The sequence below is a fragment of the Doryrhamphus excisus genome, linkage group LG2 (genome assembly GCF_037039965.1).
Source record: "Doryrhamphus excisus strain RoL-2023G ecotype Guam linkage group LG2, RoL_Dexc_Guam_v1.1, whole genome shotgun sequence".
Taxonomy (NCBI): Eukaryota; Metazoa; Chordata; class Actinopteri; order Syngnathiformes; family Syngnathidae; genus Doryrhamphus; species Doryrhamphus excisus.
In genome coordinates this window covers 29,493,684-29,509,296 of record NC_136358.1, presented here as the reverse complement: position 1 = coordinate 29,509,296, position 15,613 = coordinate 29,493,684, and the positions used below count along the sequence as shown (strand labels likewise).

General features: G+C 48.8%; 2 protein-coding genes across 4 annotated transcripts; both read left to right on the top strand.

Annotated features, from left to right (window-relative positions):
* Positions 1-153: 153 nt before the first annotated feature.
* On the top strand, positions 154-6,922 carry twsg1a (twisted gastrulation BMP signaling modulator 1a). Its single transcript, XM_058061480.2, has 5 exons — positions 154-597; positions 2,062-2,216; positions 4,337-4,436; positions 5,363-5,623; positions 6,255-6,922. Exons 2-5 carry the CDS (start codon positions 2,094-2,096, stop codon positions 6,434-6,436), a joined length of 666 nt encoding a protein of 221 aa, XP_057917463.2. The 5' UTR covers positions 154-597; positions 2,062-2,093; the 3' UTR covers positions 6,437-6,922.
* Positions 6,923-7,846: 924 nt separating this feature from the next.
* Positions 7,847-15,439, top strand: ralbp1 (ralA binding protein 1). Of its 3 annotated transcripts, XM_058061942.2 has the most exons (11): positions 7,851-7,924; positions 8,305-8,417; positions 8,583-8,874; positions 10,073-10,498; positions 10,677-11,026; positions 11,489-11,650; positions 13,163-13,294; positions 13,383-13,493; positions 14,354-14,475; positions 14,546-14,666; positions 14,740-15,438. In XM_058061942.2, exons 3-11 carry the CDS (start codon positions 8,625-8,627, stop codon positions 15,049-15,051), a joined length of 1,986 nt encoding a protein of 661 aa, XP_057917925.2. In that variant the 5' UTR covers positions 7,851-7,924; positions 8,305-8,417; positions 8,583-8,624; the 3' UTR covers positions 15,052-15,438. The 3 variants fall into 3 exon arrangements, with proteins under 3 accessions (XP_057917924.2, XP_057917925.2, XP_057917927.2); XM_058061941.2 differs by lacking the exon at positions 8,305-8,417 and having other exon boundaries at positions 7,847-7,924; XM_058061944.2 differs by lacking the exons at positions 7,851-7,924; positions 8,305-8,417 and adding an exon at positions 7,943-8,253 and having other exon boundaries at positions 14,740-15,439.
* The last annotated feature ends 174 nt before the right edge of the window (positions 15,440-15,613 follow it).

The following is a 15,613-nucleotide window of genomic DNA, read 5'->3' as shown; positions in this document are numbered from 1 at the left end:
ACCGGAATACAACTAACTCGGGTTCGTTTATGAAAGATTTACTTTACTTTAAGCGCGTCAACTAACTCGTTAGTACGCTTGTTTCAGGAAAAGTGAAAGCAGCACGTGACCGGAAGTGATGGCTGGTGGCCTGGGGGTTTTCAAGGCCCGCCAGGTGAGATGTAGTCTGTCACAGCAGGGAGGCTTTGGCGCTTTGTGGTTTCCTTTCTTCTACCTTTGCTCACCTGACGAGGCTCACATAGGAGCTCGGACCAAAGGGGCGTGGCAAAGGCGTGCGAGGAGGGGCGTGGCCATCAAAGTGCTTGTTAAAAAAACAGCGTGGACGAGCGTGTGTTTGTTTGTCGGCTTTTCTCCTCCTTTGTGCTCGTTTCCGGTTCGCTTGTCCATTTTCCTTCGGGCCTTCGGGGGAGGAGGCGAGCGGCAAAATGGAGAGTGTCCCTTTAAGACGCCGGCCTTCCCGCGGCGGCTGGGACTGACGCCCCGTGTGTGTTCCGGCGCGCGCACGACACACGCACGCCCACAGGCCGAAGGAAACATCACCTGGAAAGAACAAAAAGAGAGAAAGTTCGGGAAAGAAAGAAGTTCTTCCTCAGTCTGGTAGGTTTTTGTCTCGCTGCTTCCTTTCGGCGGCTTGTGAGGAGCTTTCTGAGTGTTTGTGTGTTTGGAGGAACCAAAAGCAGTTCGTGTTTTTGGGGTGCAAAGCAACTTGAACATGCTAACTCTGCATGGACGCGAAGCAGATGTTGCCAGATGTTTGCTAGCGTCTTGTTCTGCTGCTGCTTGAGATCAGATGGCTCAGATTAGATGAGATTGTATTGATCCCTTGGGCGTTTGCCTCACGGAGATGAAGGCTCCAATAGCAGCAACACGGCATGCAGTGTTCAAGACCCAAGTAGCGATAGCAGCACTGCATGCCGCCTGGAGGCGAGACGTGGAATAGATAAGAATGGAAGAGATAAGAATGGAAGGCATTAGAATATTCCTAGGCCTGTCAAATGATGAACAAATAGACTTTTCAAATGCATTATGGTTCATCTCCTTCTGGAGGCAGCCGGCTGAGGTATCCTGGCTAGTCTGAGGTATCCTGGCTAGTCTGAGGTATCCTGGCTAGTCTGAGGTATCCTGGCTAGTCTGAGGTATCCTGGCTAGTCGTAGCACTCCCCGGTGGCAAAGCTGCGGTTGTGGGCAAGCGTCACCCGGCGTTCCTCACGGCTCTGTTTTGGCTGATGTGTCTCTTCCACACTGCGTGGAAGTCGGGGACGGTACCTCTGCATTGGCGGACAGGGGCGGCAGCCCCCTTTTCACAGAAGGTGACGGGAGACTGGTCCAGTCCGTTTCCAGTCAACGTTGGCCTCCGCCAAGGCTGCCCTTTGGCACCCATTCTGTTCAAGACGTTCATGGACATCATTTGTAGGCGCAGCCAAGGCCTCGAGGGAGTAACTCTTCTCTTGACAAACCTTGGACGGTCTGGTCTCTACTTGGGAATCGAACACATGCTGGATGTTGAAAGGCCACATGAGAAAAAGATACGTCGCCCTTCATCATCAACTCCTATAAAGTTGGCTTAGCAGCTAGCGGCACAAACCGGAAGTCCTTTTAGGCACTTGGGAGTGTGACCAACCACAGCAGAGTGGGCGGGGCTGAAGGGGGGCTGTGGGTGGAAGACATTAAAACAGACCGTTTATGCAGGAATCACGAAATCCAAATGAATCCAGCTGAATAGGTGCAGACTCTGGAAGATGTAGAAAGCTTTGTCCACAAGTCAACAAAACAAATAGAAATATAAAAAAAGATATTAAAATAATCAGAAGCGTCTTTTTGTTATTTCCAGGCTTTCCAGGCCACAAAGAATTCTCTGTTGCCTTTGAGTCTGACATCTGCACTTGAATGCCTCACGAGGGTTACGTTCTGTTTTCTCCATATTTTGTGACGTATCGTCCTGAAACGTTCCTCCATCGGTGTTGATGTGCTCCTCTGAAGGTCCCACGCTAAGCTTCCGCGGCGTTCAGCCATCGGCACGTCCAGAGTCGCCGCTTTACGTGTTTTTGTGTGGACGTGTAGGTGTTCCAGTGCCGTGCTGGTGAGCCGTTAGGATGAGGCCCGGTCATCTGATCCTCCCCGCCGCCGCCGTCCTCGCCCTCCTCTCCGCGCTGCCCGTGACCTCGGCCTGCAACAAAGCTCTGTGCGCCAGCGACGTCAGCAAGTGCCTCATCCAGGTAAAGCCACCCAGTCCAGCTGGAGGCCATCTTTCTTTTTCCATACTTTCTACACGACCATGGCAACTGTTGCCCTTTATTACTGGGAAGGGGCTGTGGGCCTCTGAATGTTCTCCTCATGGATGCTAGTCTTCTCTATCTGAAGCCACAACAGCGCCGTTTTCCATCAGTGGCGTTGCGTGGTCGGGCGGCGTCTTGTTTGCTGCCTTTATCCCAAAATGTTGGAGCGTGGAATGTTTACGCTACGGCCAAATTCCAGCTGCCAATAGCACAACATCTGCCAGCCATGTTGGAATTTGGAGTCTGCAACAAAGAGCGGAATGTTCTGGTAGGCATGTGAAGGACCATGTTTTCAATTAGCACTGGCTGCTTCCATCTTTAGCCATCACTTCCTGCGCGCGCGCGCGTGTGTGTGGGTGTGTGGACCAGTGCATGATGGGAGAATGATATGCTGGAGAACATGAGGTGTTTGCTTGGCTTTATGCCACCTGTCAGATTGCATTTGGTCGGGTTAGCCTCCTGCTGTGTGTGTGTGTGTGTGTGTGTGTGTGTGTGTGTGTGTGTGTGTGTGCGTGTGCGTGTCTGTGGTGTGGTGCGGTCCCGCCCCTCCCCTTTAGAACAAGCTGGTGTTCAAGCTGCGTGGTGGTTTTGCCCGCCTCACCCCGTTGGTTCCGGTGTAAGTGTGTTTAGTTGAGTCCAGAGGCCTGGTGTACTTGGAAGACGAGGTGTTGTGTTTACATCCGTAGAAACAATTTCCTTTTGGATTGATTGTGGATTCAATGTGAAAGCTTTCATATATTTAGGTGGAATATCCATATGCCATATACATCCCCATTTTTTCCACAAAGTCAGTTTAGCCAAATATGCTGCCAGAAATCAAATAGTATATTCTCTTTCTGAAATAAATATAGAAGTTGTTCAATCTTTAGTGCAATCATGCTACACTCATGGTGCTAGTCTGCAGCGCCATTAGCGCTTCTATCTCACGTTCCCATGACGACAGAGGGTAAACATGGTTGATAGCGTCTTTATACAGTAACCTTTATACCGTCTTTTTCACATAACAGGAAGAACACCCATAGCCGCACGCTTGCTCAAGGGTTCGGTACGCCAGCCAAAACACCAAAGTAGGAATAGAACTCTATCAAATGTGAAAACGCAGCCTAAAATGTGGAGCTGCTGTAGCCATCTTGCTATCGGGCAGCGCCATCATGAAACACGAGACCTCCTTATCACATCCCATCCATATCCATATGACCCATATGATCGTTTTTGGCCCTTGGTATTGACTTGTGGGCTCCTATAGAGCAGCTACACACAATAACAAGCACACAAAGCTTTCTACATCTTCCAGTATCTGCACCTATTCAACTTGGATGTCTTTGGACTTTGTGCTTCCCACGAAAACTGTTTTAATTTATTCCACCCACGGCCCGCCTCCAGGCACGCCCACTCCGCTGTGGTTGGTCACACTCCTGAATACTGAAGGACTTTGGTGTATAACGGTATAGCGGTGGGTAAACGGTATAGCGGTGGGTAAATAGTTTGTTTAACTTCACATTTTCCTTATTTAACAAAGTGGAGCCTTGGACGGCAGCAGCCCCCCCAAACCATTGGGGGGGGTAATAATAGCATGGCTGCTTTTGCTGTTTGAGAAGATGGCGATGGCGTGAAGCAGGCGTGTGCTTCCTTCACCAGGGAGTCACTGACCGCCATCTTTGTGTGGGGAGACGGGGAGACGGGGAGATGGCTTCTACAGATTTGTACACAAGCAGGAGGAGGAGGGGGGAGGGGCGAGGAGGGGAAAGTGCAGCCATGTTTTGTTCCCCAGGTGTTCCCCCCCACCAGTCCCTCCATCCCCCGCCTCCCTCATGGCGGTGACCTTGACTTGGAGGAATGTGCTCTCTGTTGCGCCTCAGGAAAGAAAGCGAGGAGGAGGAGGAGGAGGAGGAGGAGGAGGAGGTGGAGGAGGAGGAGAAGGAGGAGGAGAGAGCTGAACCAAAGTCGTCTGGAAGTGTCAGCCGCCTTTTCTATGCTAGCAGAAAGGGCCAGCCCCCCAGTGGGCGCCCCCATAAAGCGGCGGGCGGAGTGACAGCTGTGGGTGTTCCTGTGTGGTGCAGGAGCTGTGCCAGTGTCGTCCAACCGATGGCAACTGCTCGTGCTGCAAGGAGTGCATGCTGTGTTTGGGCAACCTGTGGGAGGAGTGCTGCGACTGCGTAGGTGAGTGGCCCGCATCCTCGCCTGCCGTGAGCTCATCATTGGGGGCGGCGCCCCCTATGGTAGGACATGCTGGCATGCGTCATTGATATCCCAAACGTTGATATTTTCATATTCATATTTGATAGAAGAAGTTCTATGTTTCAAGGAAAAAGCCTTTTATTAATATCAACTTTGCTCTTTTTGTCCTTTTCTTCCCAAATCTATTTTCTTCTTAAAGGAAGAAAAAGCATTTATGCTGATTTTCCATCCTTTGTATTGAGTTGTGGACTCCTGTAGAGCAGCTACACACAATAACCCGCACAGAGAGCCGTCCAGATCTTCCACAGTCTGCACCTATTCCAGCTGGATTTCCACTCCGCTGTGGTTGGTCCCACGCCCAAAGTGCTTCCTCACCGCAAACAATCCCCACTTTCTACCATGGTGGGTGTAGCCATGTAGCAGTTCCTAGGGAGTCTTTGGAGAGCCAATAGAAAAGGCTCTAGGAGCTACTGGAGCTACTGGAGCTACTGGCAGCTCGTCGTCTCCTGGCTGGAGACCCCTGACTTGCCGTGGATGAACCCAAAGACCCGAGGAGGAGGAGCACTCATTGTCAGACACGCTTTGTCAGAGACACCGCTGGTGCCGTGGAGCTCAGAAGCCGGCTGTGAAGGCGCCACGGTTACTGAGCCATTCCAGGCGTCTCTCAGGGGTTCTTCCAAATACGCAACCTCCTGATCTGGTCTTTTTAAATCAGGATTATACATTTTATTTTGGTTGGATTATTTATTATTTAGAAATGAAACCAGACTGTTTTGGAAAGCCAAGGACTTCCGGATAGGTGCAGATTGTGGACGATCAGAAAGCGTTCCATGCGGATTATTGGGTGTAGCTGCTCTACAGGAGTCCACACCGCCAGTGTCGCCAGCATCTCCTCTTTGTGTCCGCAGGGATGTGCAACCCCAAAAACTACAGCGACTCTCCGGCCACGTCCAAGAGCACGGTGGAGGAGCTGCACCGCCCCATCCCCTCGCTCTTCCGTGCCCTCACGGAAGGCGACGCCCCCGTCAACATGATGGTGGTCTCCTTCCCTGTGGCCGAGGAGCTGTCCCACCACGAGAACCTGGTCTCCTTCCTGGAGTCTCTGGACGGCCCCCACCAGAACGTGTCGGTGGCCGGCAACAGCATCCACGCCAGCTACGATGCTCAAGGTGACGCATGCTAAGGCGTATTGGGGGGGGGTGTTTCTTTCTTCTTCTTTCCAATATTCCCGCCCTATTCCAATAATATTGCCAAAACTTTATTTTGTTTTATTTGTTGCTGACATATTCTGGCTTTTTTCTCTTTAATATTTGGACTCATTTTTCAAATGTCTTGTTGTCATTGGGGCTTTTTTCTACTTGGAAAACCACTTTTCCTCTTTATTCCCGGAAAATGTTCTTGTTTATGTCCGTATTTAGGACTTCATTAGCATCATGTTTGGACTTTATTCTCGTAGCATTAGAGCTCTTTATGCAACCTCATTTTCCAAAAATGTTGTTTTATTTCTTTTTCATATTACCACCTTTCTTTCATCTTTCCACTTCATGCTATTTTTCCTCATAATATTGCCACATTATCTTTGTAAAATAGCAACATACTTTAGTAGCTGGTGGGAGATGTTGGTAGCTGGTAGTAGGTGGTGGTAGATGTTGGTAGCTGGTGGTAGATGTTGGTAGCTGGTAGTAGGTGGTGGTAGATGTTGGTAGATGTTGCGTGGGATCAGCTGTAGAAGCCCATTGACTGATATGGTAGGATGAAACAACCTTTTAACGGCTACTGTCTCCCCCCCCCCCCCGGCAGAGAACATGTGCACCGTGGTGTACTTTGACGACTGCGTGTCCATCCGCCAGTGCAAGCTGTACTGTGAGTCCATGGGGGGGTCCAAATACCGCTGGTTCCACAACGCCTGCTGCCAGTGCATCGGGCCCGAGTGCGTGGACTACGGCAGCAAGGCGGTCAAGTGCATGAACTGTCTCTTCTAAGGATCTAAGGACTACACCCCCCCCCCCCGCTTTCCCTTTGCTGTTGACTGTATATTTTTACCTACTTTGATTTCACTCATCTTTTCATTAGAGGTGTATATTATAATGTATTTTTACAAGCTAAATCACAGTCTGGACTCAAATAAACTTGGGCTGAAGGAGCTTTGCTTTCTTCCTTTCCCGGTGGGGGTGCGCTAATCTTAGCCTGCTGGCGCCCAAGTCAGGAAACGCATCATTTCCTGGAGCAACAAGGCCGCCATTATAGCCTCCTCAGCCGCAGGTGTTCTGCCCGCTGACAGAGCCAGAAAAAAGGGGGGCAAGGGCAGCCATGCCAATCCCTGTCGGCCGCACACAAACGCCCTTTGTACGTGCCGGCCATTTTCCTCCCCGTTGGCACCCATGCCCGCGCCGTTTGCACTGCTGCCAACCAGGGCTTGATGGACTGGTTCACTGGAGTCACCGCGTCTTTTTATAACGTAGCAACATGGCGTCAGGCTTTACTTCTATTTCTTTCTCCTACTATACATAAGACATGTATATGATATGATATTCATCCTTGGTTTATGACTGCTTTACATTCTCATCAACCCCCCCCGTCCGTTCATGAAAGGAAAATCCACAATGGGTGCAGAAATAACTTCAATGTCAATGAGGTGAGAATAAAAATGATGAAGTGATGAAACGGGCCTGGACCAAAGTAAAAGGGGGCTATTAGGCCGTGTCCACGTTTCTCACCTTTAAATATACTTCAAATATTTTTTTATTGTGGTGTTGAACCACGCCAAGGTTTCCCATAATGAGGTTTGCTTTTGGACGTTTGGGATGGCTCGGAACGCTTGGGAGTCGACTCGTGAGCGGTCATGGGCCCAATGGGCCCGCCTGCTGGTACTCCATGTTGTCCACAACCTAACCCGTATCAAGATGGTCCGCACTCGGCGAACATGGACCTACTGTACGTGACCACCCTGAGTTCCTACACGGTAAGTCAAGGGTCTGCAACCAGCGGGCGCGTCTGTCTGCCACAAAACGTTACTTTCAATATTTCTCACTGTACCGTCATTTTTGTCCTGTTTCATAAGGTTTGCGTTGAACCACGATTCCAAAGCTGTGTCTGATTTATTTTATTTTGATCATTTATTTTGTAGCGTCCAGTAGCGCCCCTGGCAACATGAAAAAGGCCAAACACGATGGCTGCACCCTGATAGTACTTTGGGTGTTCCAGGCATAGAGCCACCTTGTGGACACATCTTGTCACTGCAACCAACATCAAGCCTCATATGGCATATAATGGGGTGGGAAAACTTTTCTTTTTCCACTTTATTTTTTGTATGTGTTTTAATTGGAATAAACAAGAAACATACATTTGAAATGGAAGAAAGGTAAGCATTTGAACTTCATTTCCCATAATGCCATTATTCAAACGCGCAGGCGCAGACGCCATGATTTACTATACAAGTCTGGAAACCTGACCGAACGCGATAACACTTGGTAAAGTTGATTATTCACGATGTTTACAGTCGACGAATGACAGCATAACCTCGAAAACGTCATTTTAGACCAGCTCTGCTTTCGTTCGAGGAGCGATTGTGATGCTAACGCTTGTGTAGCTTAGCAGTTAGCCGCTCGTCAGTTAGCTAAGGGTAGTTAGCATACTTCCCCCCATCCAGTGCTCACTTTGCTCTTATTAGCCGTTTTAGTCGGAATATCTTGCTGAAATTGCAATGATTTGGCGGCGAGGCTATATAAGTCGTTGTTAGGTGACACCGTACAGACGTAGATGAAATAGTACAAGACGAGAGAAGGATTAGCGTCAAAATGTATGTTGACCATATTTCATATTGCTCAAATTCTTTATACTTTGGTTTCAGTTACCCATTATCCACATGGAGGAAACGGGATGTTTAAGGGTGGCTATTTAACAGAATGAAACGGTGAGACGAGCAACACGGGTAGAAATAAGACAACAGACTACATCATTAATGTGAGTATAAAATAGTAAAAACAACACGCCAAAGACAAGACTAACAAGAAGCTTCGCGTGTGTGGAATAGTGAGGCTGTCGTTTAATGTTGATATCATCTCCAAACAGGCCACTAAAGTTCTATTTTATTGCGTTAAAATGAGCCCAAACATATTTCACCCCCAGGTGTGATGGCGTGATCAGTCCAGGTCCGGTCCTGCCCCCATCATGACCGAGTGCTTCCTGCCCCCCAGCAGCAGCCCCGCCGAGCAGCGGCGTGCCGAGCACCCGGGCGGCGTGGCCCGCACCCCCAGCTCGGAGGAGATCAGCCCCACCAAGTTCCCGGGCTTGTATCGCACCGGCGACCCGTCCCCGCCGCACGATGGCCTCCATCATGAGGTGCCGGACGCGTACGTCTCAGACGACGACAAGGAGCACGGCAAGAAGAAGAACAAGTTCAAGAAGAAGGAGAAGCGCAGTAAGTGTTGCTGCAAACACCTTTTTTGTAGTATGCTATTATACTAGTATACTGTACTAAAAATAAGTATATAGTTTATAGTATACTGCTATACTAGTATACTGTATACTATATATGTATACTGTATAATATTATATGTACTATAAGTATAAAGTTTATAGTATACTACTATACTAGTATACTGTATACTATATATGTATACTGTATAATATTATATGTACTATAAATACGTATAAAGCATTTGCTTTTGTTGACGTTGGACTACTGGCCGACAGTCCAATTCTTTCATCCACAGCAAAGTGAGTAAGTGAGAAGTCAGAATATTCTATGATTATATTATTATTATTATATATTTGATTATGACGCATGAATGTGGGCTTTTTCTTCAGCTGTATGCCATAAAAATCTCAACTAAGATAGACAAAAATACAATTGAAGCGAGAATATATGAAGCTTTCAAAATCCTCCAGCCATTTTCAGGGTGGGGGTATGCCGGAGCCTATCCCAGGCGGGGTACACCCTGGACTGGACGGGTTTCAAAATTGGAATGATATTACAGAAGAAAATGAACTTTTACACAATGCCGTTTTCTGACATGGCTCTGTATGTGGTTCTTATGGGGGGGGGGCAGATTCTGAGCTTTGATGCTTCAGTGAAAGGCAGCATTGGCGACATCTGGTGGAAGAGTGAAGGCAAAGCTTTCTGTCACTAAGAGCAGTGAAACTGGCCAATGCTGTGGTTCCAAGCCTGCATTGTTCAACAGTGGGTGGGGGCTGGTTATTACACCAGGCTAATAAAAACATGATTAGTACAGAAGCTGTGTTGACACGGTTCCCATGGCAACAGCAAGTTTTGCATCGTCCACGCAGGGTGGGGTTGAGGGAGAGATGGACAGTTTGAGGCCATACGGCCCCTCCCGTCGTGTGTGCATCACATGACTGCATGATGGCAGCCGGCCTACGCCACCATGGGGTCCTCATGGTCTTGACAGCATGTAGTCATGATTTTGGTCTGCAGAGAACGTGCGAGTGGAAGGTGGCGTTGGAGTTGATGCTATATTGGTGGCTGACCCCTTTTTGAAATCCCCCACCTCTCCTGCCATCTTCCCTCCCTCCCTCACTCATCTACATCCTGCTTCCCTTTCGCCGCTGCCGTGCTCTCACCATATTTAGTCTCCATATTTCTCTCTCTGGACCAGCGGAGGGATACGCCGCCTTCCAGGAGGACAGCTCGGCGGACGAGGCGGAGAGCCCCTCCAAGATGAAGCGCTCCAAGGGCATCCACGTGTTCAAGAAGCCCAGCTTCTCCAAGAAGAAGGAGAAGGACTTCAAGGTGAAGGAGAAGGGCCCCAAGGAGGCCAAGGATAAGAAGTCCAAGGACCTCACAGCCGCTGACGTGGTCAAGCAGTGGAAGGAGAAGAAGAAGAAGAAGAAGCCTGTCACCGAGGCTGAGCCCGTGCCTGTAGAAGCCCCCGCTTTCAGGCCCATCTTTGGTGCCCCCCTGGCCGAAGCAGTGAAGCGGACCGCCCTGTACGACGGCATCCAGCTGCCGGCCATCTTCAGAGAGTGCGTGGACTACATCGAGAACTACGGCATGAAGTGTGAGGGCATCTACAGGGTCTCAGGTATACCTGACATTTATATGACACATATTTCAGTGCGGCTGGTATGGCTGTAGCTCGGCTAGCATGGCTGACAGTTCCAAGCAAGTAGCGCCCCCTAATTGCTTCTTAATTCTTAAGCATGTCCTTCCTTGGAGGTCGCCTGACCTTATTTCTAGCTCACAGTCTCCTCCTCCCTCAGGCATGAAGTCCAAGGTGGATGAGCTGAAGGCGGCGTACGACCGCGAGGAGTGTCCCTGCCTGGAGGAGTACGACCCCCACACGGTGGCCAGCCTCCTCAAGCAGTACCTGCGCGAGCTTCCCGAGAACCTGCTGGGCCGCGACTTGGCCCAGCGCTTCGAGGACGCGTGTGGGCGCCAGGCGGAGTCTGACAAGGTGGCGGAGTTCCAGAGGCTCATGGCCGAGGTGCCGCACGAGAGCCGGCTCCTCTTGGGATGGCTTGTCACGCACATGGACCACGTCATCGCCCGGGAGGCTGACACCAAGATGAACATCCAGAACATCTCCATCGTCCTCAACCCCACCATACAGGTCAGATACTGGCATGAAGATGCATGGCAGATGTGCTAGCCTTGATGCTAACATCATGCTAGGGTAGCAAACTCACAGCTCCCATGTCTGAGTGGCTGTGGGACAAGATGTGTAGCGAAGCCTGAACAAAGCGGTGGGGGCATACAGGGGCGGGCCCATTTAGCTAGGGGCGTGTCAGAGGCGGTATGACGTCCACGAGGAAGGATGTTTTTCCTTCATGATGTCATGAAAAGATACAACTTGAAAAGCAAGCTTTTCAGGCCCTCTTTTGTCAAGTGAAGCAAACGATTATGGTGCTGATTATGGTGATGATTATGGTGATGATTATGGTGCTGATTATGGTGATGATTATGGTGATGAAAGGCCATAAGGACAAATATGACTAAATATTATAAATATTGTCAGAACATCTTTAAAAAGAGTGTCAGATGCATGGTCTTGTCCTTGTGACTGTCATTACAGATTGGAAACAGGGTTCTCTACATGTTCTTCACCCATGTGAAGGACCTGTTTGGGGACGTGGTCCTGAGGCAGGTGGTGAGGCCCCTCCGCTGGTCCAACATGGCCACCATGCCGGCCCTGCCCGAGGCCCAGGACAGCATCAAAGAGGAGATCAGGAGACAGGTGAGTGACCAAGAGAGAGTTATCTTCTCCAATAGCATCTAGCAGCCATGCCAAACAGAAGGCCAAGTGACATTGGCCCCGGAATTATGGATTCAAAATTAGAACTAGGGCTGGTCTGGCTGTTGGATGACAAGGATGACAGCTGGAAGGACAAAACGCTTTCATAATGAGTAAATATTCTCAACAGCAAAGATTTGATATTACACATCTCACAGCAGGAGATGAATGAGACACGAGCATATGTGAGCGAATGTATGATGAAAAGGCTAGCTTTTATGCTGCTCTTCAGGCTATAAACCGTGTGGAAGAAAATGGAGCATTATTCAAGGATGTTAGGGTTCTTTAGAATGACAATGCTATCTTATCTTTATTAATTGGAAGCTGGTTCTTCCTTGCACGTTGCTCTTCAGGAGGCTATAAACCGTGTGGAAGAAAATGGAACATTATTCAAGGATGTTAGGGTTCTTTAGGATGACGAAGCTAGCTTTCATGCTGCTCTTCAGGAGGCTATAAACCGTGTGGAAGAAAATGGAGCATTATTCAAGGATGTTGGGGTTCTTTAGGATGACGAAGCTAGCTTTCATGCTGCTCTTCAGGAGGCTATAAACCCTATAGAAGACAATGGAGCATTATTCAAGGATGTTGGGGTTCTGTAGGATGACGAAGCTAGCTTTCATGCTGCTCTTCAGGAGGCTATAAACCCTATAGAAGACAATGGAGCATTATTCAAGGATGTTGGGGTTCTTTAGGATGACGAAGCTAGCTTTCATGCTGCTCTTCAGGAGGCTATAAACCCTATAGAAGACAATGGAGCATTATTCAAGGATGTTGGGGTTCTTTAGGATGACGAAGCTAGCTTTCATGCTGCTCTTCAGGAGGCTATAAACCCTATAGAAGACAATGGAGCATTATTCAAGGATGTTGGGGTTCTTTAGGATGACGAAGCTAGCTTTCATGCTGCTCTTCAGGAGGCTATAAACCCTATAGAAGACAATGGAGCATTATTCAAGGATGTTGGGGTTCTGTAGGACGATATCAAGGCATGATTGGAAGACGGTGCTGCCTTGTGCACCACTCTTGAGGAAGAGAAAGAAATGTGTTTTGTTCCTTCAACAAGTAAATAGTAGCAGTGATGGTAATCATACTGATATCCTCTTGGATTGTATGGAATAATAAGTATACAGTACAGCAGTTAGTGTATGTTGACTACAGGAAGTCAACAGGTATCAGTAATTGATACAGAGTTGAGTAAGATGAAGCGTTACTTCTTCCTACTCCTACTTCCCACTACAGTTAGTACTGTGTACTGCAACACCAAGCATTCAGTGTAAAGCGTATGCGTGTTGGAAACCTTTCCACTGTGACCAGCCGCTGTGGTGTAGTGGTCAGCGTTGTGGAGTCATCGGGAGCATCATCTGTCACGCCAAGAACGCACCAGCACAATACATCACAGCACATCATAGCAAGTTTGACATGACCCTGTGAGGTGTGGTGTCCCTCTGGGCATGCCAGGAGTTCCTGCTAAACTGCCTGCACAGGGACCTTCAGGCGGGAGTGAAGGACCTGTCCAAAGAGGAGCGTCTCTGGGAGGTTCAGAGAATCCTCACCGCTCTCAAACGCAAGCTGAGGGAGGCCAAGCGCCAAGTAAGTCGGGGGAGGAGGGCTGTGATGGTGTCGCACGCAGTCATTCCCACTTCCATAACCTTTGTCTCCTTCCGCTGCGACATGCCAGGAGTGTGAAAGTAAGATAGCGCAGGAGATCGCCAGCCTCTCCAAAGAGGACGTTTCCAAAGAGGAAATGACGGAGAATGAGGAGGAAGTGGTCAACCTTCTTCTGGCGCAGGTGAATTTCACTCATTGTTTTCATGAAAATAATAATCAGCATTTCCCACACTTTGCTAAAACAAAATCAAATAACGTCTAATCAATCAACACAGATTGAATAGCCATTTTATCATAAATATATAAAGCTCTGTCTTTATTGGGGCTTCATTTCGCTATTGAATGTGAAAATATACACAATATATTTCACAGGTCATGTTTTTGCTTTGTACTACTGGAACTCCTACATTCTATACACTCACGACACGAGAGGGAACGCGTTTAACAAATATTTGATCACAGTTAATCACATGTTGGTCCATGGTTAACTCACAATCAGATTTAGTCACACATAGGAATATGTTTTTATCTATAATAAATAGGGAAAATCTCTTTGTGGTAAACGATCTGATGGGCAACTCCCAGGATAATTCCATCCAATTTGATGTAAAGATACCAATTTGGGAACTATGGGCCGTTATTTAAAAACAATACAGTCAGCAAGACTATTTTTCTTTATTACTAGCATATGAGCTCTTAAACTCGCCCACAAACGTTCAGCAAATCCAAAATGTGAGCGAGTGAGACCTCTCACTCTGACACAAACGTTTTGTTTATGACCGTGTCAGCTCCAAATAAGATGAGTTTATTTATGATACTGCTGCTAAGTTGTAAAGATAAAGATAGAGAGTTTAAAGCCTATTAGGTGTCATGTTTGGATGTGACAAATCTTGGGTTTGATGGACTGTAGAAGGACGACAGCTTCTGCTGGGACATGACAAGATGGCAGCTGATGGGGAGGGAACAGCCACACGCCACCAACAGACTTTGTAGATGTTTGGTGTTTTGAAAGGTGCTGATGAATACCAATAATATGATCAGGAAAACGAGATCCTGACGGAGCAGGAGGAGTTGATCTCCCTGGAGCAAGTCTTACGACGACAGATTGCCACTGAGAAGGAGGAGATCGAGCGTCTGCGGGCGGAGATCGCAGACATCCAGAGGTAAGATGGCGTCGTCTGGCAGACCAGTTGGCCATCACTAAGCCCCCCCAACCCCCCAAACACACACCAGTCGGCAGCAGGGTCGCAGTGAGACAGAGGAGTATTCATCTGAGAGTGAGAGCGAGAGCGAGGATGAGGAGGAGCTGCAGCTCATCCTAGAAGATCTGCAGAAACAGAATGAAGAACTGGAGGTAAGAGGACGCATTCTCATCCACGTTGCATCCATCGTTGGTTTACGTCCACGCTTGTCCCGCTCCCCCACAGAACAAAAATACCCACCTGAACCAGGCCATTCACGAGGAGCAGGAGGCCATCTTGGAACTGCGCGTCCAGCTGCGCCTCCTGCAGAGCCACAAGCTGCAGCAGGAGCTTGCCGTCCAGCCGCCGGCTGAGCAGCAGGCCCCGCCGCCCGCCCAGCCCAGCCCGGAGGCCAAAGGCGGCGACGAGCAGCAGGCCAAGCGTGCACCAGCCAACACCAGCACCGTCACCGACGGCTCCGTGCCGCCCTCCGCCAAGGTGGCCAAGGACACTCCCAAGCCGTCGCCCAGCAAAGACCGGCGAGACGCCAACGTGTGAGGCGTCATTGCCTGGAAGAAGATGGCCCATAAAAAGCTAAACACAATCATGTTCCCATTGACACGGTGCCAAAATGAGCCACCATGACAACGCCAATACATGCCAAGGATATTTGAGAGTCCAGTCGATACGAACATTCACACCTTCATCACACCTTCATCATCACTGTCTAACGCTGCTCTGCACTCCATCACATGACTTCATATCACAGCGTATGATGATTGCTGCCATGTGCTTCTTCATCTCTCGTCTGATTGGCTTGTTTGCTTGGTTATGGTCATGCTGTGGTTTCATGTGGACTCCTAATGCAACATATTCATCAACATGACTGTTGTTTGGGCCGTGAGGAATAAAGAGTCCACTTGAGTCCATGTTTTTGTTTCCCCTCTATAGTTTAAATCTACACCGGCTTTACTTAGGTGGAAGTGTTTCTATATTTAGCGCTTCCTACTTTCCATGACACATTCTTCGGAGCATTTGTGTTGCGTTTGTGGAAATACGGTGGGTAGAAATGAGCAAACTGCAATAACCAAACAATAACCTGTGGGAGCAAGCTGGATAT